We start from the raw sequence: 23,766 nt of genomic DNA, 5'->3' as shown, positions 1-23,766 counted from the left end.
TGAGGTGGGTGTGGGGGGGTTGTCATGGGGCCAGGGGTCCTTCCTTTCCTTTTCCGTCCTTTTATCCCTTACTTCATCTTTCCTAAAAAAAAATTAAAAAAAAATGCACCTGCACAAACGCACCTCCTCCCACCAGAGCACTGACACACTCCCTTCCATCTGTCTTTTCCTACCCAGAATTCCCTAACCACCCGCCACATCCGGGCGATGAGATCCCGCAGGAGCAGCACAATGCAGGTGCCGCCATCGGGGGTGCTGTGGGGGGCGTTGCCCTGTTGGGCGTGGCGGCCATACTGCTCTTCATATTCCTGCGCCGCCGCCAGCGCACCTTCAAAGGAGACTACAGCACCAAGAAACATGTGTTCGGAAACGGGTACAGCAAGGCGGGCGGCCTGCCGGCCCACCCCCCCATCCCCAAGAACCTGCAGTACCCGGACGACTCTGACGACGAGAAGAAACCCGCCCAGATTGGCAGCACCGGAGGGTTCGAGGCAGGCGAGCGCGGCTACGATGCTGAAGCAGAGGACCTGAAGAGGCCCTATTTCACTGTGGATGAAGGAGAGAGCCGAGATTATGATGAGCGGACTCTGGCCTTCCAGTATGACCCTGAACCTGAAATAGCCGATGATATGATCTCTCAAACCGACGGCTCTGTCATTTCTAAGAAAGAGTGGTATGTGTAGTGGCATGCAACAACCAAACCAAACAACCCTTTGCCCCACACCTTCCCCCCCTCCCCCCACTCCTGCATTCCACGGCACCCCCTCACCTCCATCACGACCCCATCTTCCCATTTGTCAAACTTCACCATCACAGTCCCCCTCCCGGTCAACCAAGTACCCGTTCCCTCCTGACTCCCGCCACATCAGACCCCATCCAACTAACCTCAATTAGAAAATCAAGGATCTATTTAAAGTGCTCACTACATCAACTTGTCAACATGACAGCATTGGTATCAGCTCCATCAAGTGAATGGGCAAAGAATACAAACTGATGTATGTAAATGGCCTCGTTGTCACTGACCTTCAAGGCCAGGCAGGTGATTGGTTGATTAATACTGGTGTATTCTTCTTTTTGTGTATTTTTTTTTTATTTTATTTTTTTTTTATTATGTTTTAAATGTATTAAACGATAAAAAAAAAAAAAAAAAAAAAAAAGACAGCAGGTTAAGTTTTTTGCTGAGCACATTTGTGAAAGTCCTACACTGGATGTACGGTTTGTTTTCGTTTTTGTTTTCCATTAGCATTGCCGTTTTATTACTTTTATAGTGTCTTTTTGTATGATTTTTAAGTGACCAGAGAATTGAGAGTTAAATGTTTGACATAATTACAGGTGGAGTTTTAAGTGTGTAGTTTTGTGGTCAGATGTTTCGGAGAAAAAATTATTGCCATACAGACCTGTATCATTTATCCTGTTTCCCAGTAGGGTTAGCGTCCATGGAATTTACCCAGTTTTCTACATTTACAGCATTAAAAGCAGATATGTTATTGCTGTTTTCCAAAGACATGCTTAGTATTTCTTGACCCCTTTTGTCTATGTGCTTAATTTGTTTCTTTACGGAGGGGGAGTCGGTCTACTGAGCCATATGGACGTGGCAGTAACACATTAAATATCCAATGTTGTCTTTTTTCTTCTTTTTTTTTTTTTTTTTTTACTAAATTTCAATCATGTTAAATTAGTGCCCTTATCAGTGAAGCAGAATAGCAGAGGGGAGAAGGGCTGCACTTGTATCACAAGCATTTTCTACATTTCAGTGGTGCATCACAATCATGTCCAAAACACATTTGGTGAGTCTCACAGGGAAACCTTTATTAATGCTCTGAAATGTCATGATTGTTGCTTGACTTGAACAGGTTGACCTGTGTACACGAGCTCCAAATCTTACCACTACAAGGAAATGTCTGTGATTTTGTATCGAGCTGTCATAATTAGGTTTTGTTGTGACCCCTCTTTATCAAATGGATGTCATTGAAAAGTGTCTTGAAGAATTTCCCCGTAATGACTGTCTCGCCGTGTAATTGTGACTGTTTACTGAAGAATTGGCTTACATCAACAGCATTTTCTATGAAGAGTCATCCACGGACACAAATGACACGGATAGGAGGAAAATATCAACTGATGCTTTTATTTTACGCCTACAGAGAAAACATTTTAACATGTAAAGGGAATTGAAAATATGATGGTGGCTACGCTGGAGTATGATAAGTCACCTGCTGCTTTTATAATGTTTTTGTTATGTTTTCTTTTCTTTCAAAAATGTATTTCAGTAGCCTTTTGGATGATTTTAAACGAATGAAAAGTTGTCCTTTACTTAATGTTGGCATCTAAATCTGTTAGCAGGGCCACAATGACCCTGTCTGCAGACATTAGATATATATATATATATATATATATATATATATATATATATATATATACATAATATTTAAAGTCATTATTAACAAGTGCCAGTGGATGCTAACATAACAAATGACCTGTTTCTCTCCTCTGCACTGAGGTCCATTATACAATCAGCAAAACGCTTCATAGAGAAAAAGCTCAATGTGAAAAATTGGACTGTAGCATTGGAATAAATCTGTGGATGTAAGCGATATATATGGATATCTGACTGGCTCTGAACAATATAAATACTGTATTAAGCCTTATTTTATGCATGTTTTCTGTGTGGGAGTGGAAGTGCAGATGTTGCTATTTTTTCTATCAATTCCTGTGCGTATGTGCTCATTTGCAGCTCAAAAAGCGACACTTTGTCGGTGCCGTCAGTATTGACAGAGGTGTGAGTTCATGGGCACGCAGTACCCAGCAACGATATTGCAGTAAACACAAAAAAGTATATCCTGATATATAAATATATGAATAAATATGAAAAAATAACATCTCTGCGAGAGCAGATCTCTCTGCCATCTTGAGATGTGAATGTCTTACAGTCCATGCTTGTCTACTGTATGTTTTTAGATGAGCATGTTGATCACGAGCCTCAAAATATATTGCATTTTCAACACAAATCAGCATTGCAAAGTTCTTAATAAATGTCTGTTGATTTCAGTTTGATATTCTATAGATTTCAGTTTAGTCAGTTTCATTTCCTCCAGCCTTATTTCTGTTTGTAACGTGTGTCCTCTACAGAGGGACACGTGGGGTTTGCCACAGAAGGTTTCAGAGCACGAAAACTAAAGGACAGTAGGAGGATTGCTACTTTCAATGTGCAAAAGCACATTGCAATTTTAACGCCTTTAGTCTATTGTTCACCTGAAGGTGGACTGCTTTTACATTGTTTTTCAAATTATTTTACATAATGTGCATCGCAGATAGAAACCTATTGAAAGCACGTTTTTATTATCTTTTGTTCTTGCATTCAGTGCCTATTAAAGTTAGGAGACATGAGGTAGTTTGAACAGTTATTGTTCCATCATTTAAGTTATTCATGCCCCGAATAACAAAATGAATAATGTTGAAATAGAACATGGACTGCAAACCCCTTAAATATCAGACAAATGATGGTTGTTTACTTGCAGTAAATTAGTGTTATTCTTGTGGGGATGTTACTCCATCCCCGCCTCAGCTCGGTACTTTGGGTGTGTTCTTGATCTTTAAAACAATTGATCTCTTTAAAAGCTGCACTCATTACCATTTTAAAAGTTTAATGATGGCTAAATGGTGACACAGCACTTATTTCCACTCGATACTGAATAGTTTAAGTCCTTCAGAAATCTAACTTTCGCAACTTAGTCGCACATTGCTGACTTTTCTAAGCACAAAAATTGAAACGCTAATCCAGAGAAAATACATTAAACGTGTACATTTAAATGAATCAACATTACCCCCTTTTAAAGCACAAATTTAAGGTTCCATTTGACATTTTTCTGCATCCCTAATGAAACCACTGCCACACTTGCTTCTCAGTCATGTAGGTGGGAGAAAATCCTTTCAGTTTGGAGTCAGCTTTCTGTATACTGGTAGATGTAAACATTGTCTTCATGTTGTTGGGGTGTTATGAGTTTCTATTTTGTAATACTGACTGTAACTTCATTCCATCCTAATCTATGTTTTGTATTCAGTATGTTCAACATTCCACTGTAAATAATGTACATAAGGTTGAGATTATAGTCGGGATTTATTTCGGGACACGTGCGTAGGGACTCTGTAATGTAAAAATATACCTATTTTGACTGCAAACAATGGAGACTCGCTGATGGATAGATGAAGTTGATGCATAGCTTATTTCCAACGTCCCACCTAAAAAGCTCCTCTAGTACACTTTTAATATGCCAGTAGTGGCTTCACTGTCATACAAAGGGGTGATGCATACAGTGTGTCGATTTCAAGGTCATTGAAAGAAACTCAAAAGAGAGAAATTGTCTGTATGCAGCCATGTGAATGTATATTTTTGAGGGTGTTACAAATACAAAAAAAAACAAAAAAATCTCTTGTTCAATTGTGATGACCCAGTGAAGTAACTTGTATTTGTTTTAAACATTAAATGAGTTCAATAGTCAACATCGTTCTGTCCCAGTTCACTGATTGGATAGATGTGTGTGATCTGATTGAATATTGTTCATGTCTGCAACACATTTCCTGTCAGTTTTTTATTTGTGGAATTTTTTCTCGGTAGCTTTGATTGCCTCCTACAAGTGCTTATTTTGATTTGTCTTTTTCTTGTGAGTCTTATGTGTAAGACGTATAAAAGTTTGTTCTGCAAATAAATCCGATTTAACAAAGATAGACCTTGTAAGAACAATATCTAAATCCAGCTCTGCTCCCTGAACAAATTTATTTTTGGTTAAATCTCAATGGCGCGGCGTGTCCAGGCACCCAGCCATTAGACAGAGCAGTTGCACAGCTTTGCATTGCAGCATCCACTATTCAAAACTGAAAGGGTACAGACACAAAGGCAGTGCTAAAGCAGGATGATTCCCTTTGGTTGCGTCTATGGGTCCCTTCATTGTTTGCTCCAGTGTTTGGACCTGAGCATGAGACACGGGAAATGTCTCCAACACACACTGTAAGGTATTTTAAAACCTTAGAGCATTTCTGTTGTCTTGTGAGTGTTAACACAGCTTCCACCACTGAGAAAAAAATTGAAAGGTTTATGGTGTAGTATCCTGTTCATGATTTTTTTTTTATAAAGCTAACACAAGAGAGATTAATGGATACTTGCCTTATATAACAAGAGTTTTTGATGGTTAACATCACAGCTTTTGCATCTTTTTTTTTATTTTCACAAAATTGGAGAGCAAAAAAACTGTGGGGCAGATGTTGATATTAAGTTCAGTGCTTAATGAAGCCACAGTGATATGATGAGAGAGGCCCAGTGTCGAGCCAGGCAGATCTGTCTCAGACTGTGGGACTCAAGTGCAGACATCTGCACCGTGCACATTAAGAACAGCCCAGAGTTTGCAGCTGTTGCCATCCATTTGCTAAAAGAGGCCTTTGTTGCCCAAGGGGCTTTGATGGCACATAGGCTTTTAACATGCAGTTTGTTCTCCTCCTCTCACAGTCGCGAGAGGAATTCTACAACATTTCCTCTATCAAAGGACTTTTAGGATGAAATATGGCTAGATTCTTGTTTTAAAATATGCCCCTCTCGGGCAATACATTTAAAAGCGAGTTTGTTAAAGCACCTTGCACGGTATGTGATGTCACTCCATTCATTTGAAGAATACAAATTGTGCTATCGTATTATTAAAGACTACAACGCCTATAGCGAAAACGGATCTGAACATAGCTGTAGTTTATGTGGATTGGTATGATTATTTGGCTTAAAATCTTATATTTTATGGTGCTAATACATTCAGACCAGTATTGTATTGAGGGCTGAATTAGTCTTCATTTCTTCAATGCAGCCTCATGAGTTGATGAGTTTTCTTTACACATTTGTTTTTAACTACACTGCCATTCAATTTCTGTTCGCTTTTGGAAGTCAGATTAATTTTTGTCGGCCAGAACTGCTCACTAAACTCTGAACTTGACTCGTACATTTGTAAGACATCTTGCCTTGCTGGAAACTCTTTGCCGCTGTGAACTGTTGAGCTGCGAATAATCCAAGAATTGGAAAACTGTATCGATCCAAACGGCTTCAGGAAAGCACGCACACACACAGTCAATACAAGTTATCGAACTGCAGTGATTAAATAGTTAATGAACATACTGCATATTCACTGGACTGAATACAGTAGGAGAGTTTTAACTCATTGATCAGTGAGGTGGCTTTTAGCTGCTCTTAGTTTGCAACTTCGAGGACAGTTTGTTTACTGATGTGCCCACCGGTGAAAGAGGGACAAATAACAGATTTCTCAATTGACTCGTGTCTCTGTTTCAGATCTTTATTCAGTGGACTCCGCTGTGGAAGCCACACAATGAAATGTTCTCTGATTGAATATTGTCATTTGTTACCAAATGACCCAGCAACCACACCTGTATCACATCCTGTAAAAAAAAAAAAAAGGAAACAGGAAAAAGTGCTTTGTTTTGTCACTACTTTGTTTGTGCATATTTTGTTTTGTTTTTTTGTTTTAATGAACATATTGCTCATCGCTTATGGACATATTTTTTTTTGCTCGTTTTCAATGTGCACACTTTGAAGTTAGATTGAGGTAGTCTGTACTAAAAATGTGTCACGACAGCGGCCGCTTCTGCTCTAATATTAAACATTGTTGATATATTATATAATAATATATATATTTGAATATTGTCAAACGCTCCACATCAGTTACGGTGGACTCCAGTCGACTAACAGTCACTCACAGCCTTCAGCCTCAAATCAAGCGGTCTAAAAATGTATAGTAATATACATATATATAGTACTGTACTATAGATATGTTAAAAGTGAAAATATAGCGTAATATTATGTTTAGGAGGGAGATCAAATAAGATGCTATGAAGTCTACAATCATGCTGGTGGCACTGTAAGACTAGAAAAAAATGACCCATTGCAGGTATCTGATCATTAAAACTTGTTCTAATTATGACACTAAATGAAAAGTTAAGAAATCATCATGATGTATATTGAGGCAGAAATGAATGTTTTTACCTGATTCCATGGCAATCAATGCAGTAGTTGTTGACATATTATATGTCACAGTGGTGGATCCAGACTGAGCCATCCCTACACAACGCTCTTAGTATTCAAACACTGGACCAGAAAAGCAATAAGTTCGTCATGTTCTACAAAAGAATGGATGAGGCTGCTCCTGTTGTGGGTGAACGCAACACGGCACCATGATTTGCTGCTTGCATATAAACCAACAGTATTTTTATATTACATTATAGTTCATAGTGGACCTGCTGAAATAGCATTCATTATAAAGTAACTTTTAAGTATTTCACAATGGCGAGTCTTGAACACTCACTCTTGAGTTTTACCATGTAAATTGGTCATAAAAAGCAAAAACATCCAAAATCCGCTTTTCCACACAATTATTTTGTCCTGAGTTTTGATGATACTCCAAACAAAATGAGAGCTCCATGACGAGGAAATATGCCACTGACATTTCATCCCGTCACTTGTGCTTATTTTCACTGGTCATCTGATCAAAGGTGTCCGGAGACAACTTGCGTCAATTCTAACTCCCTTTACTGCGTTCTGACTCTCAGTTTGCCGTTTATGTCTCCTCACATTTTGTCTCTCAAGGCGACGAGTGGCGCGACACGACGGGTGACACGTGTTTCACTCGGAGCGCCATCCAAAACACAAGGCACATAATTTGGAGACACATTCCTGCCGTGACCAAACAAGTGAAACAACCTAAGAAAAGGGCACATTCACATCTCAGAGAGAACGCTTCTTTCCATTCCCTTAAACTGCTCTCAACAATGAGCTTTTTTATTTTGTCCCACAATGCAGCAGCTGAGTGAATGATCGGGCTTAAACAAACACGAAATGAATACATCCCATGTGGGTTTTTTTTTTCTAAAAGACTAACACTGACACCTGGCTGAGTGTTCTTGCTTTGTTCAGAGATGATTCGTTAGTTCCTGTCTTTTTTTTCTTTTTTTCAATCCCTGTGTTTGTGTTTTACAGGGGGAAAAAAAATCTCGAGTTTGTGTTCGGTCAGGTGACTGCTCATTCAGCATTCACGCTTGTTTATTGTTTAGCTTTACATTATTCCGTCCCCTGATTTGCATCGCCGTTCCTTGCTAACTCCTTCGTTTAAAGGTGTACACTGCGCTTGTCGCTCGTCTTTCTCTGCATCCTGTCAAATCAAGAGTGAAGCATTTTCTCAGGAGAGCATAATTCATGTCATTCCAGCTCACGGGCTGCTCTGACCCGTGGGCGGAAACAATGACATCATTCCTCCCACACCTCCAACTGAACCAAAGACACTGCTGCTGCTGGGAATCAACCCAGTGTCCCGGGGCTGGTTCACCATATGGTCTCCAATGGAATGCAATTGAAACTTAAAAGACAGTGTTTAATCAGCTTTAAACAGAAAAAAAAAAGAAAAGAAATCAAGGGCTGTTAAACCAAAGATCTTCAGATTGTAATCCGTGGGAATCCTAACCTTTACCATGCATTACCTTCTATCAACTGAAACAAATTACTGACTTCAAAACCAACACGCAGCTCTACATGGCAACCAAACCACCACAGCTATTACTGAATTTAATGTAAACAAAACATCAACTGTTTTTCATGGATATCTGCAAAAGCAGAGCTGTGAAAATAATCTCGGAGGAATCCTATTAAACGGACAAAGAAAACATATATCGCATGATGGAAAATAACAATAGAAAGTCAAATATTATCTGAGCAGCACATATTCTTTGTATTTCAAAGTGTTTTTTAATCAAAGAGTTGACTGGCGTAAACACAGATCAATACATTGCTCTTCCCTTCTGTACATCTGTCAGAACTGAGTTGTCGTCACACAATTGTGAAGCCAGTCAAACAGCACAAATCTAAGACTCGATTTATGATCTACAAACTCAAATGAAGCTTTTATGCTTTTATGTATATCGACTCCTACTGACACACTGGTATTTATATCTGGTTAATTCTTCAGAGACACATTTCAGCATTTAAGTATGCCATAATCATACAATAAAGCAGTAACGCATATTTCTAATTTGTTTTCCATTGTGATGAATATTTTCTGTTTGCTTAATGTTGGCTTTGTTTGAAGAAACATGGTCCACCTATAGCCTGATCGATTGGGCATGCAGTATACACGCTCCTGATGGACAGAACAAGTCAATTCTATTGCCAGAAAATGTGAAATTCAAATGAATTGGCAATTACTTGATTAACCCAGGATCAATCTGCTGAAATTATTATTGCCTATTATTTTGTAAATTAGACAGCTTATAAACAAACTGCTTGGATCCTATGAATAAATTTGTTGGCATCTTAAGGGATGCCTGCAGTAGCTGCTGGAGACACACACACACCAGCCCTGCTTTCACGCCCTCCCATTTACAGAACCAGTCATGGCATGAGCAGCTCTGCTATCCAGCTGCGCATTAGCGTTCTCCAATTAAACTCAGCCATCCCAGAGCAGAACGAAAGGCCTAAAGCCTCTGGTGAGAAAAGTGCTGACAACCCTCATCTATAAAGTCCTGCTGGGAATACTTTGTCCCTGTGACCATTTACCCAGCGTCAAAGAAGTTGTGAGTGTCTGTGTGTCGGTTTAAGAGAGGCAGCGATGGAGCTAGTGTGCATACCCTTCATCCCTTTGTTGACCGATGCTTTTTCTGCACTCAGCCCGAGTGACCTCAGACACATAATAACTCTTGTACTGCAGTTTTTTGTGTGCATGACCGCAAATTTTGGATTCCAGTGAGAAAACATGTGAACGAATTTTTGCTATTTGCTTTTCAGAAGTCACTTTCTCTGATTTGGTGCATCATACAAGTGTTGTCTTGTCATAGGCTACAATTTAAAAACCCTTTAAATATGAATTTCTGAAGGAGCTGAAGAATATCACTGATTCTCCCTGAAATCATCAGTGTCGTGGTAGCAGGAGCAGAGAGAGAGAGAAATATCTTCATGGCACAATGTGCCCCAGTTATAATACAGTACAGGGAGAGATCTGTCCTTTTCATGTTTTTGTTTATTTTTGGTCCAGATTGTAAATGTTAAAAAGATGCACACATACAGTATTTTCCTTAATTTTAGCTTGAAAAAGCCGACATCCTCTAACATAAATTACCGTGCGTACTTATATTATTACACTATTACACTTCAGCTGAAGGATATACCAGCTTATTATCTATTGGCGTCATTATTCGTGAAAATTAGATATATGCACAGCTAAACCTGAGCTACCCTTTGGAGAGAAGATGTGTAAAAATATCAGCTCTTCATCATCTGACCACTGCACTCTGTATATCTAAATATTCTTTAATGATACCAGCATTCTTTCTTCAACAGAAAAGCAAATTAGGTCTCTCTGCAGTCAGTAATGACATGTATTCATGAAACATCCTCAGGCTGAACCCAGATCTTAGCTCGTGTCCTTGGTGATCATGATACATGAATCCAGAGCTCTCATTGGGTGAGAAAATGCATCATAGGATCGTCAAATCTCACTCAGCATGATCATGTTAGTTGAAATTAGAAGTGTTCCTGTGCCCAAGACACTAAGCTTGCCGTGCAATGGACGCTCACCTGTTCTGAATGAAGCCGCTGACTGTGGAGAGCTCTCCAGTCTACATGTGGAAGGATTCAGCATCCCAGTTGCCACCGAGTTTTATTGTCTGACAAATGGGACAAATGGGGTAAATTAAGGATTCAGTGTCTCCCACCCACTCTCTTTCCTGACTATTGACTCTCACAGCTTTATCAGTGTACATTAGTGTCAGTGCCAGTCTACATTTAGACTAACTGAGGCAGAGGAGGCAGCCCATCAGCGCATACAGGCATGGCTGTCGTCATGCAGAGTCAATGACCCTTTGTCAGAAACAATTCCCATCAGCAGAGTCACCAGGCCGAGGCCGCACTGTCCAGTCGTTACCGCGCCGAGACCGCCCTCGACTCAAAACTAATAACACCAGAGGGCCGGGGATCAATTCAAACGGAGAAACTGCACTATAAGCAGGACTTTCATGTCTAAACACACCTGCGTTATCAGTTCAATTCATGGAAAAATAACGGGAGCATTTAGTTACCACAGAATTTACCTAAATGTCCAAACTAAAATAGTTGTTGGGGAAAAATATTTACCAATAACAGGGAGAGATTAATTCAAGCAAAACTTAAAAATATATTCAACAGCAGACGTAAAAAAAAACAAAAAAACAAAACAAAACAAAAAAAAAACCTAAACACATCAGCATTAAATCTCCTGCATCACTGTTGATATTCTTCACTGTAATGCACCCCACAAGGCTGTTTGCACTGTGGCAATGTTCCCACTACCATCTGACGCTCATCACGACAAGTAAAGTGCCAATTAAAATATAGATATGATAAGCTGTTAAAGGAGTAGAAGTTTTCAGAATGGATTTATTTTTATTTTTTTACTTGACTGAAAATGAGACAGACTGGAAGAGAGATGTGGAGGCAGCGGAGAAAAAGAAGCAGTAGGATCTAATTGTGTGCCAGCAGGAACATAAGCAGGTAGCTGCAGCGGTGGCTAACGTTACCACTCAATTATCTCTGTGCACCGGAGGTCATTAGAGAATATTTAATGGAGTCCAGAGTGCTACCTCTTACAACCGCTTGATCTCTCAGGGAATCTGGGGCTGTGGACTTACAGGCTTAAACCCCTAACATCTGGTCTTTGATGGTTCAGAACAAAAATAAGTGTCCTGATCAACTACAAATACATATGCAAGGACAGCCATTGCTTAGATAACAGTGCCATTTGCAACTCCATCTTTAAAAAACTGATGCATGCACAAATGCAAACAAACTGAGATCCTCACAACACACCCAGTCACCACTAATTCCCATGAAATCTTGTGGCCAGTTGCCATGACGAGTCACAACCCGTTAGATGCCTCAGGAGGACCGGCTTTCTCCAGAAGCAGGTTTCAATACCTCAACCGGAGCCCACATCAGCAAAGACGATATTGCTTTGACCTGTGAACGTGTCAGTGGTGTTTAAATCTTCATTTGAGAAAGTAGGCCCAACAACTGGAACTACTTTAGCTGTTGGAAATACAAAAAGGCTACAGGAACGATGTCTTTCAAAATAAAACATCATAATAATAAACCAGTTGATCTGAATGAGTTATTCATTTTTGTGGGGTAGATGCATTTTCCACTCTAGATGGTGTGCCATTCTAAATGACTCATGTACAATTAATACAAAAGAAATTTACATTAGCTCTTTCTTATCTGCTGCCTCTATAATGAGGCCAAGTTTACAAAAAAATTGTAATATAACTAGCTGACTTTTAAGTTCGTTTTTTTGCGCTAAAATTGCACGAATAACAAAAAATTGCATGACTGCTGTCAAAATATTAACAAAATATAGCGCTTAAGATGTTGTTTACTTAATATTAATTAAACACTGAATGCACAAAAACAAATTCCAGTCTCTTGCAATTTGAAGTGTCTATAAAACTAATCTAACGACCTATTGATGAGACCACATTTTACACAAAGTGTTGTTCCGGTTAGTTAACAGCGTTTGTTAGAAGGAGAAGGAGCAGAGCCGTGCTGATGAGTTATTTTTGTTAATAAAGTGATTTTTGTTTGGAAAGGCGAGTTAATGTTGAAATACTTTCAGCAGAGCTTCTGTTGAGGACATGTTGTGAGGAAAGAAATCGTGGGACTTTTTTCAAAATCTCAAACTCTGCAGAGATTATTCGACTTTGCCTTAATCATTGCGATGGCAAAGTCCCAAATTTCCTGGAGGGACTGAGTTTCCACAGTTACATCTGAGAAACTTCTGTTTCAGCCTCTCTGCTTGTTTTTTCATTAACGTGTGCTACAAGTGTTACTGAAAAGGTAACTACTTAATCGTTCTCAGCTTCCTTAATGTCATATATAATCTCTACCAGCATCAGAGTCTTGTAGGTGAAAACACAAGGAGCCAATCACAGCTCTTGCAGATCATGCAAAGGCCTTGTGAGGTGTCCGTCCATTTATTATCTATACCCACTTTATCCTGAACAGGGTCACAGGGGGGGCTGGAGCCTATCCCAGCTCACTTTGGGCGAAGGCAGTCTATCGGCAGTCTACCACAGGGCCAATACACAGAAACAAAGACCGTTCACACCGAAGGGCAATTTGCCAAATCACCTGAGAATTAACCTGAAATGCATCTTTCGGGACGGCGGGAGGAAGCCGGAGTACCCGGAGAGAACCCACGTAAAGTGGAAGCGTACACGTGCATTTCATCTCACTAATATGCGAGATGAAAAGTACCTCTGTAGATACAAGCCGTTACTGGATAACAGGTAAAACAAATAACCCAACATTAAATTTAAAAATCCCTGAGTCCCATACAGTGCTATCACTGATGGGACCAACTGTATGAATTGAAAGATTCCTGTATTTGAACCTTGTCTGCAGCAACTTCAGGCATGTTGCAGGAGTTTGGCTGCTGTGTCTGGAACCCGTTTGGTTTTAGGAAGTATTTTTGAAAAACCTAATAATCATCAGACCTATCATATACTGTACTTAAGAAAATTTGTGTTTGATATTTGGTGTGCCATGGGACTCTAACTTATTTTTAGGCTTTAATGAACTAATCAAAGTTAGAAATGTATGAGCATACTTTAATGCTCAGTATGACTGATGACATGTTTATTTATGTCCGTCGTACCAGCTGATAATCACTTGGTCCTTTTTTGAAGGAGCTTTGTCATCTTCTTTTGCTGAGAAGTTGGAAGAAAGCCGTAGCTGCTTTCAAAGGCATTTCTGATTAAATTTACCACTTATTGATCTTTAGTCATTACTTGGGACTTGCATATTGGGGTGTTTGCTTTGCATTACCCCCCCCCCCCCCCGTTTCCTCAGTCATCAAATCACTTTTATTGCTGTTGCACTTCGTAATGACATGGATTTCTTTAGACAACCGGGAGGCTTAAGGTTTGAATTTGTTAAAGTTAAATAATTTCAATCTCCGATTAATTTAGTTTTATTGTTTACATCTGTGACTTGGCATAGATAACCATCAACAGCTTGTCGAATTAAGTAGACTAATTTCTCAGTACAATAATGCTTGAAAGTGTTTTATGCTGTCTCCAAGATCCATCCTGGGGCCCTGACTTCTTTCTCTGACAGCGAACAAAAAGCAGTGAATGGCTTAATCTACATGCGCAGATAATGACAGGAGGACTTCCTGACATTAAGCCTCTTGTCAAAGGGAAACATGATACAGTGGTGCTGATTGAACAGGTTTCCCTTCTTCCAATGAATACCCTTGTTGGGTAAAAGCTTTCTGTTTGAAGAGAAGGTATTCAACAATGGCAATGGATGCCTGGCTGATTACATATACAGTGCATCCGGAAAGTATTCACAGCGCTTCACTTTTTCCACATTTTGTTATATTACAGCCTTATTCCAAAATGGATTAAATTCATGTTTTCCCTCAAAATTCTACACACAATACCCCATAATGACGTGAAATTTAAAAAAAAAAAAATAGATTTTTTTTTTTTTTTTTTTTTTTCTTTGCCATTACACTCAAAATTGAGCTCAGGTGCATCCTGTTTCCACTGATCATCCTTGAGAAGTTTCTACAACTTGATTGGAGTCCACCTGTGGTAAATTCAGTTGATTGGACATGATTTGGAAAGACACACACTGTCTATATAAGGTCCCACAGTTGACAGTGCATGTCAAAGCACAAACCAAGACATGAAGTCCAAAGAATTGCCTGTAAACCTCAGAGACAGGATTGTATCGAGGCACAGATCTGGGGAAGGGTACAGAAAAATTTCTGCAGCATTGAAGGTCCCAATGAGCACAGTGGCCTCCATCATCTGTAAATGGAAGAAGTTTGGAACCACCAGGACTCTTCCTGGAGTCGGCCGCCCGGCCAAACTGAGCAATCGGAGGAGAAGGGCTTTAGTCAGGGAGGTGACCAAGAACCCGATGGTCACTCTGACAGAGCTTCAACGTTGCTCTGTGAAGAGAGGAGAACCTTCCAGAAGGACAACCATCTCTGCAGCACTCCACCAAGCAGGCCTGTATGGTAGAGTGGCCAGACGGAAGCCACTCCTCAGTATAAGGCACATGACAGCCCACCTGGAGTTTACCAAAAGGCACCTGAAGGACTGTCAGACCATGAGAAACTAAATTCTCTGGTCTGATGAAACAAAGATTGATCTCTTTGGCCTGAATGCCAAGCGTCATGTTTGGAGGAAACCAGGCAGCGCTCATCACCTGGCCAATACCATCTCTACGGTGAAGCATGGTGGTGGCAGCATCATGCTGTGGGGATGTTTTTCAGCGGCAGGAACTGGGAGACTAGTCAGGACGGAGGGAAAGATGAATGCAGCAATGTACAGAGACATCCTTGATGAAAACCTTCTCCAGAGCGCTCTGGACCTCAGACTGGGGCGAAGGTTCATCTTCCAACAGGACAACGACCCGAAGCACACAGCCAAGATAACAAAGGAGTGGCTTCGGGACAACTCTGTGAATGTCTTTGAGAGGCCCAGGCAGAGACCAGACTTGAACCCGATCGAACATCTCTGGAGAGATCTGAAAATGGCTGTGCACTGATGCTCCCCATCCAACCTGATGGAGCTTGAGAGGTCCTGCAAAGAAGAACGGGAGAAACTGCCCAAGAATAGGTGCCAAGCTTATAGCATCATACTCAAAAAGACTTGAGGCTGTAATTTCTGCCAAAGGTGCTTCAACAAAGTATTGAGCAAAGGCTGTGAATACTTATGTACGCGTTATATTTTCGTTCTTTATTTTTAATAGATTTGCAAAAATTTTAAACAAACTATTTTCACTTTGTCATTATGGGGTATTGCGTGTAGAATTTTGAGGAAAAAAAATGAATTTAATCCATTTTGGAATAAGGCTGTAACGTAACAAAATGTGTAAAAAGTGAAGCGCTATGAATACTTTCCGGATGCACTGTATGACATTCTGTATTTTTACTCCAACGCCAACTATGTCAGATCTGTTTGTCCGGTCTTTTTTACTGCATTTAATAACAAATATGTTCTTTAGAAGGTATGAATGTGTTCAGCACATATCCTCACTGTGGATATAACATATTTGTGGCCTTGAGTAACTTACGAAAGGGGTTTAAGTGTACACAGAGTACAATATGGTTGTTTTTTGTTCGAACTATTCTCGTGGCAAAGCTGAAGGATGTTTTCTTGTGAGTTGTTCTGGGGCCATGAACTTTGCAGTAATCGTGAGATCAAATCTAAAAGTTTTGATTGTTATTTAAAGAAAATGTATAAAGACATTTCTCATACACATGCATTGTGGGAATAAAAGACGTGCGTGGAGGAGTCTTAATTTGTTTACTGTTGTTGTTTTTAAGGGAATGTGGATCTTTCAGATCAGTTTGAGCAGCACTTCTGGTTTTTATCATCCATATTTAACTGTAAATGTGTCATGCAGTGTCGGACTTGCTGCTTTGGTCTGGGTCTTGTCTTGGTCTCGATACCTTCTTAATCTTGGCGACCAGACCAGCACAACAAAACCCCACTATTTGTATTTACTCTGTTTAAAAGTGGAAGTGCTCACTTTAATAAAACTCGTTTTCCCGGTGCATGAGCCAAAAAAGCTTTCTACCTTCCAGGTTTGCTTCCACATTGCGTTGCTTATTGCACATGCCCATTAGTGTTCCCTAAGCGCACTCTGTTGGACTTTATGTTCTGATGACATAAGGAAAATAAAGTCCATTTTTTATTAGAAGCTGGGGAGTAAAAACTAAGCTTTTATGTTTTTCAAAAGGTGGAACTATTCCTTTACTATTCCACTATTCCATTGCTGAGACAATCACATCTGTTTAACCTCAGATCCCAGTGAAATATACATATTAGATGATCAGGTAAACAGGGAGAGACTGCAGATTGCAACTCCCTGAAATAAGGGAAAAACAGTTGCGTTCAATAAACGTTATTTATCCCCAAGGGCACAAAACTAACAAACACATGCTACAGAACACAACGCTGTATCAGCTGCAAACACTGTTCACAGTTACATAAAAAAAACGATGGCCTCCAGTGCAGCAGTGAACATGGTGTTGTTGGTTTTTGAAAATGGGATTCAGTTATATTTATTGTTGTTAAATGGAGTTTCAGCACTTGGGAGTGATGTTATATTACGATACATAAGGCGATGTCCGCTTCTTTCATTGTTTTCTAAATTGCTAAATCTGATTAAAAGCTGCAGTACAAGCGGTGGATCAGAGGAGGTGGTATTGGTATTCTATGGTCCTGTTCTGGGTGCACGATGCCTCGCTATCAGTTGATGGGGTAACATTAGTGTCTGCTGCTCGCCTCAGTCTCTTCCTCTCTGCAATTCTCTGTAGTATAATCTTTGGAATACTTTAAGTTGTACCAGCATGGGTCCATGACTCCATCTATGCTTGTTCGTAGAGCCTCACTGATTCTTGCTGATGTCGATACCAATATACTTATTAATGTACAGTTTCACAGTACACGCTTTCATCAGTGCATTGAAACAGTTAACTTCACAGGAAATTTCATGATTATAAAGAACTAATATTTACATTAATAATAATAAATATGACGACTTCTCATGTAGCCCGAGCATCCTTTTCTGCATGATGTTCTATCGGCCCGTAAAATTGTCCGGCTGATTTATCGTTACGGGTCTACTTGTTCACTTTATTTTGAATAAGAAACATATAGATTATCACCAGTTGTCCTTAACGAAACTAAAAAACTGTCAAATACCAGCAGGATGAGCAATGCAACAGCAACACTGTAATGGATTCAGAAAATGAAGCCACGTATTATTAGAGGAAAGGGAAAAGCCCACATTTGTGTTTGATTATTTTGTGAGTTGTGCCACTCGACCTGTAACTGCCCGACCCCTTTAAAATGTGTTTTCTGTTACATGACCGTGGAATGGCTAATTTAGTCTTCAGCTCTTGTTTCTGACAGGTGCTGTGAACTGTGTTAAGCCCGGATGCCAATGCTTTAATTAAAATAAAAAAAATCATGCTGCCATATTCAGTTTTACAAAAACAACTGACAACACAAGCTACAATGACAGCAAACGAACAAAGCTGCAGGGCAGGCTCAAAATACCTGCAGGGCTCACGAAGAAGAGTGCTGCAAGAGATACGCACAAAAGACAACCGGATACACTTAAATGAAAGTAAGACAGAAACAGCATTCACACATGTGGGTTTGATTTCAGAGGTATTCTTCTCATCCAATGTGGTAGACCGAAGCTTTTTTTTAAAAAATAAGAATAATTCAGGTTTTGATTAAAACATGTATTCGGGTGTCTTTTCAGCAAAGTGGCATCAGTTCGTGAAGTGGCTTTTCCGTCTTACATAGCAGCTAAAGTTGGCGTTAGGAATAATAGATCACTGAAAATGGGGGAAAAGGGGTTATTAATGTTTCAAACGAACAAAGTGAATTGATATTAAAATGCTGCAACTAAGTGTTTGAATGTTTGGCAAAAATATGTTAAAGAAACATACTGAAATGTTATTTGAATGTTCAGATTTAATTGGATGGATGTTTATGTCAAAAGTACAGTGATTTCCTAAGGCACTGATCAAAGCACAAATTAATTATTAATGTATACAAATTCTAATTTAGAAATACTGAAAATCAAAGCTAAACACGGTTTAATCAATATCTTTCCACTAAAATTGAACCTGATGAGCTTCACAAATACTGCAGGTATTATTTGTTACAGTGATATTGCATTAGATTGCATACTTTTGCACGTAACCTCTGAAATAATTTGTTATTATTCAGCTAAATGACAAAGACAGTATCAAGCAGAAGTCCCTATTTGAACGCTGACAGCCTTCAGACTCTTTTTGAGCAACATTATTGCAGACACGCTTGATATGATTTTTGTGTACCTCATAATTAAGCGCCCGATCATCCATCAGGTGATGACTTGTATTTTTGGTGGGCTGTGCTGCAGTATGTTTTCTGGCAGTTTTCTTCCGTCATCTATTTTCAGGCCAGAATGAATCAGCTTCTCCTCGCTTTTTTGTTCATTCTGACACCCGACAAAACTCATCGCCTCTAAGGGAATTGGAGTAGAGGGTCTTGTTTTGTTCTGGCAGTTCTTTCAGGAATAGCCATCAATCAGGTGATCTATTGTGTTAGAGAGAGACCTTTCTCTATTGAATTCATGCCTTGCTGCATAAAGCAGATGCTACAAAGGTATTGGAAGTTTGCAGGGTAAATTATAATCTCGTGAGAGCCATGGTGGAAGACAAGGGGCTTTGCTTCATAATGATTTTGCTGCCAGTTTATATGTCAAGATGACGTGACCTCATTGGGCAGTGACTCGGCTTTGACAGACTTTGTGGAATATCAATATTTTCTCATGATTATTATCCATAGATTATTCTGGTACAGCGATTCCCACAAAACAAAAGGAGTGGCTCAGATTATTTGTTTTTTTACCATAATTGGAAATAAATCTAAGACTTCAATGATGCGCTGCAGTAACAAGAAAAAAAGAAAAAACAAAACACTGACTGGAACGTCTCGAGACAATTATTTCAAGCCAAGATAATTGTTTTTTTAATCAAAAAAGAGCACAATAATATTTTTGGATGAAGTCGTTTAATCAGCCTGACATGGACATTTTTCAAAAATATGTTTGCCTTTTGACAAACTGTTGAAAAACAAGCAATCTCTTCCATGCAGCAACCAAATGTTGACAGATTTGGTAAAGTGTCAGCAGGCTGGAGCAGAAGAAGACAACAGAGGGCAGGAGTTGGTTTGGATTTGAACCTTTAGCCTGATGTGTCACCTAATTGATGAGCGGGGTTGTTATGAGCTTTCGGGAACACATTTACTTCTTGTTTCAAAGAGTGCAGAGGAACGAGGGAATGGGTTTGAATCTTTTAATTTGCTGCCATTGTCAGTCATCGCCTGTGTTTCCCAGGCTAAAACTACCCAGAAGAAGCACAAACAAAGTGTAGCCTCTGTTTAGAGACCCCATGGTTGGCAGGGAACAAGAAACAAAACAAGGATGCGGATAAAATTCTCACTGTGTGCGACATTTCTGCAGCTGAGAACTTGAGAGCAATTGGACAAAGAAAAAAAATATATATATTTTGACAAACCTTTAGGTTGGTGATCCCCAAAACCTAAATATAACACCATGTCAAAACTTGTTCTTTATGAATTCTCAGAATTTGCAGCAACATTCTGTGACTCAGAATTGTTGATAAGTCAAACTTGCAAATAATCAGAACAACAGCTCTTTTTTTATGGTTGCAAACTCAAGTAGAAAAATGGTGAAGTACTCTTCTCCGATGTGAGCAATATGACCCTTTTCGGGTCCTTGAATGCCGGTCTTGTTACAATTTTAGCACAATCTTGTTTTAAAAAGTGGCATATTAACAGTTTACAGATTTGACAGTATAATGGTAGTGTGAAAAGTATGTCTTTAAAAAGTGACTCCTGGAATGCAAATAACAAACCCTCCAAGAAGCAGTTTACAGAGTAGACAGCTTTAGTGCTCCGTGAATTGATAATCCTTCACACGTTTGGTTATTGATAAGTGATCTTTTTCTTCCAGATATTCGATTTATCAGCATTGTGCTTATCTTTCGCACAGGTTTTGAAATTCAGTATCAATACTCTACCTGGTGTTTTTGTCACTGCACTGTAATTACCTGGGTCGTTCATAATGATGGCAGTCTTTGTGCTAAGGCCCTAGTTAGGAGAACATTCAAATGTGATTCAGGCTCACTCTCTCATTTGCCTCAGTGAATTTATTTTTTTAAATTATATGTTCCCATCCAGTTCCAGCTCAGGCCAGCATGGCTCCCTCATTGTGTCTGTTCTGACGTCTCCTGTGGAACAGTTTTGTCAGCTGTACTGTGCAGGAGCAGGAGCAGGTAATGACATATTACAGATTTCTCTTTTAAATGATGACAGGCAAAGAATTGGAACCCAACCAGGGTTATTAAATTTCACTGGATCAGGCTTGATTTAAATAGTTGCACCACATGCAAGGAACCAAGTTTAAAATAATCGTAGAAAGACACAAAAGGTTGCTGTAACTGCCGAGCGGTCCCTGCAAGGCCACGATATAAAACACACCACACACTTGTCCGGACAATTAGGCAACATTCTACGACTCAATTAATCATTCCTCGCAATATGCAATTGTGTTTTTTGTCAACGTTACAGCATACATTTATTTCCTTTCAGAAACTCACACAGTCTCAACAAAACTATATGAACTCAATCATATATTTGGAACGCTGTTTGAGTGTCAATATATTTGCCTAAAAATACCTCTATATCTCATTAATAAGTACATTAATATATTTGTTTGATGTGCTACCACTTTCTTCAATTGTAAAACAGCAAAGCCAAAATTAGTGATTGGTCTAATTAGGAGATTAGGTCATTAAAAGCTGAATATCACCCTTTATTATTATTTTCCCTGTTTTGACCTGTGTGTGTGTGTGTGTGTGTGTGTGTGTGTGTGTGTGTGTGTGTGTGTGTGTGTGTGTGTGTGTGGGTGTGTGGGGGTGGAGCCATCATTTGCCATTTTCAACCATCCAACAAGCGGAAATCAATGTATTTTTGGCTTCACCTCTGGGGAGCAGTCATGTCATCCATAATTTGAGTTAGTGAGAAAAATGCTCTGGGGCATGTTTGCTTGATTGACAGATGTCTCTGCTAATCACAAACTGCTTGCTGCTTGTATCACGTCAACTCCCCTTCAGCTTCTTGTCCTTTGACTAAATTTGGATTTTCCTCTTGCTCTTGCCTCTGCTAAAACACGAGTGAAGGATAAAATTGAACCTTCAAAACATCTCTTCCATCTGTGGTGACATTACAGACAGAGACACAACATGCTGGTCAGACAGACATACGAGGTAGACTAAAAAAGGGGAAGATTGGTGGCGACCGTTATAATGCCCTTTGCTTTGAGCCCAGGGTGAGATCAGGGAAAAGGTTCTCCTTTGGGACTTATAAGAAAAATATTTTGTCACTTCTGATTCCCTCGAGAGACCCTGCAGTAAAGATTAGTTTCAAGTGCCATTCCATTATCTGTGCCCGTAAAGCATTGTCTTTGAGGATGCAATTATACAGAATAGATGTGAACGAGCATGTTGGACACTGTGACGTTGGGCTGGTGGCGCATTCAATTTGGTCAGCTAATAGATCACATATGCCTCGGCAATGATTTTATTCTCATTCAGACGACAAGAGTCATATTCTATACGGAAAGAAAATTAAGATAAAAAAAAAAAAATGGGGGACAGCACGCAGAGAAGGACATTTTATTTTTCCATCTGTTCAATTAATTTGCCACAAAAAAAATGCTCCTGATGCTTTTCTAACATTTCTGTGTTTTCCTGCCTCCTTCAAATAATTTGATTCCACCGATCAAATACAAGCCGGACATTGTTGTTTTTCTGCTAAAACTATCATGATTGTGCCGTTACGGCCCGGCTCTTAAGTCTTTACGGAGAGGTTTGACTGTACGCTGCCTGTTTCACCAGATCAGGTTTCCACTGTTCCCCCACTGAATCTCCCTCAGGCCCAGCTGCCTGGCAGAGCATTCATGATTAAATGTGAGACACGAGCCATCCTGCCAAGAGAAAGCAGGAGGAGGGGCTGCTGGCTTAGGACGACCACAGTTTGGAATTTCTTTGCTGTTTGTCATACACACAGAGAAAAATGAAAGCAGATGTAGGAGCAGAGGGAGAGGGGGGTAGGAAGGGAGAGAGGTAATCATCAAAGACAAGAGGTCTCTCCGGCAATAGATACTGTAGGAGCAAATCTAAAGCTATATTTATGAAGCAATATATGCTGTGTACAGCACAACCAGCCAAGTGGGGTTTTAACTATGCAAACATTTCTCACGAGGCACAAACGATCTTATTGGCTGGGCTAAACCACAGTGGGCATGGCCAGAAAACCACCATTTTTTCTGGAGTACAAGCCAAGTTACATTAAAGTGCCACTAATATTACAATTACTTGGGAAGAAAAGGAACTAATATCCTCTATATTGGCAATGAATGTGTAATGTATAAAGGATTGCTCAAATGGATGAACCCACAGAGAATCATCTTGCTGGGTTGAAATCTCAGCTGTGCCCTGCTTTGAGATCTGAATTTATATTTTACAGCATTCAGAGACATAACATAAAAGTGTCTTGTGCAGGCAGGGTAAAACATTATGCACTTTATAGATTTTGCCAAATGAGGGACTGAAACATTTCCCAAAATAAAAGGTGTTCAAGTGATGGACAGGGTGTTGCATTCGACATTCATCTCGTTCCCTCTCAGTTTTCAACCATATCTGTTCCAGCAGGCTTAGACAGCAGCCTTCTGCAAGATAACTGTACAAACCCAGCGTATTCCCAACACCAAACAGCACACAGACAACATTAATGACTAGCTGGTGAAGACAGTCAAACATTTAGCAGCTACGGAAAAATCTCTGAAGTAACAATGTGTTTTCCTCAGAAGTTGGTAGAAAGCAGAGCAGAACAGAAACAAAGCAGAAGGAAGACAGGCAATGGGACTTTGATTTATCAGGTGGGCAGAAACGCCACTAATTTGGAGTCCAGTTCACCTCCCGCTGATTTCTTTGCTGTTGAGGTAACTATTACATGAAAACACGACTGCAAAATGTTTGGGTCACTCAAGCGTTGTCCCTCATTAACATAAATCAGTTGCAGCTGTGGTGGCTCGTT

The 23,766-nt window shown here is 39.7% G+C and overlaps 1 protein-coding gene across 3 annotated transcripts in view; it reads left to right on the top strand.

The window, feature by feature from the left end:
- Nucleotides 1-23,766, top strand: part of nectin1b (nectin cell adhesion molecule 1b) — a 139,760-nt gene that overhangs the window by 68,444 nt on the left and 47,550 nt on the right. The window contains exon 6 of one of the 3 annotated variants that reach the window (XM_069161159.1): nt 178-4,718. The exons of the other annotated variants lie outside the window; for them this stretch is intronic. Within the exon in view, the coding sequence (XP_069017260.1) occupies nt 178-683 (506 nt within the window). The 3' untranslated portion in view covers nt 684-4,718. Of the gene's footprint in view, nt 1-177; nt 4,719-23,766 lie in introns of those variants that run through there. 3 annotated transcript variants of the gene reach the window in all.

The sequence above is a fragment of the Embiotoca jacksoni genome, unplaced genomic scaffold (genome assembly GCF_022577435.1).
Source record: "Embiotoca jacksoni isolate LCO1_2020_lvr unplaced genomic scaffold, fEmbJac1.0.p SCAF_28, whole genome shotgun sequence".
In the NCBI taxonomy this organism is placed as follows: Eukaryota; Metazoa; Chordata; class Actinopteri; family Embiotocidae; genus Embiotoca; species Embiotoca jacksoni.
This window is presented reverse-complemented; position numbering and strand designations above follow the sequence as displayed.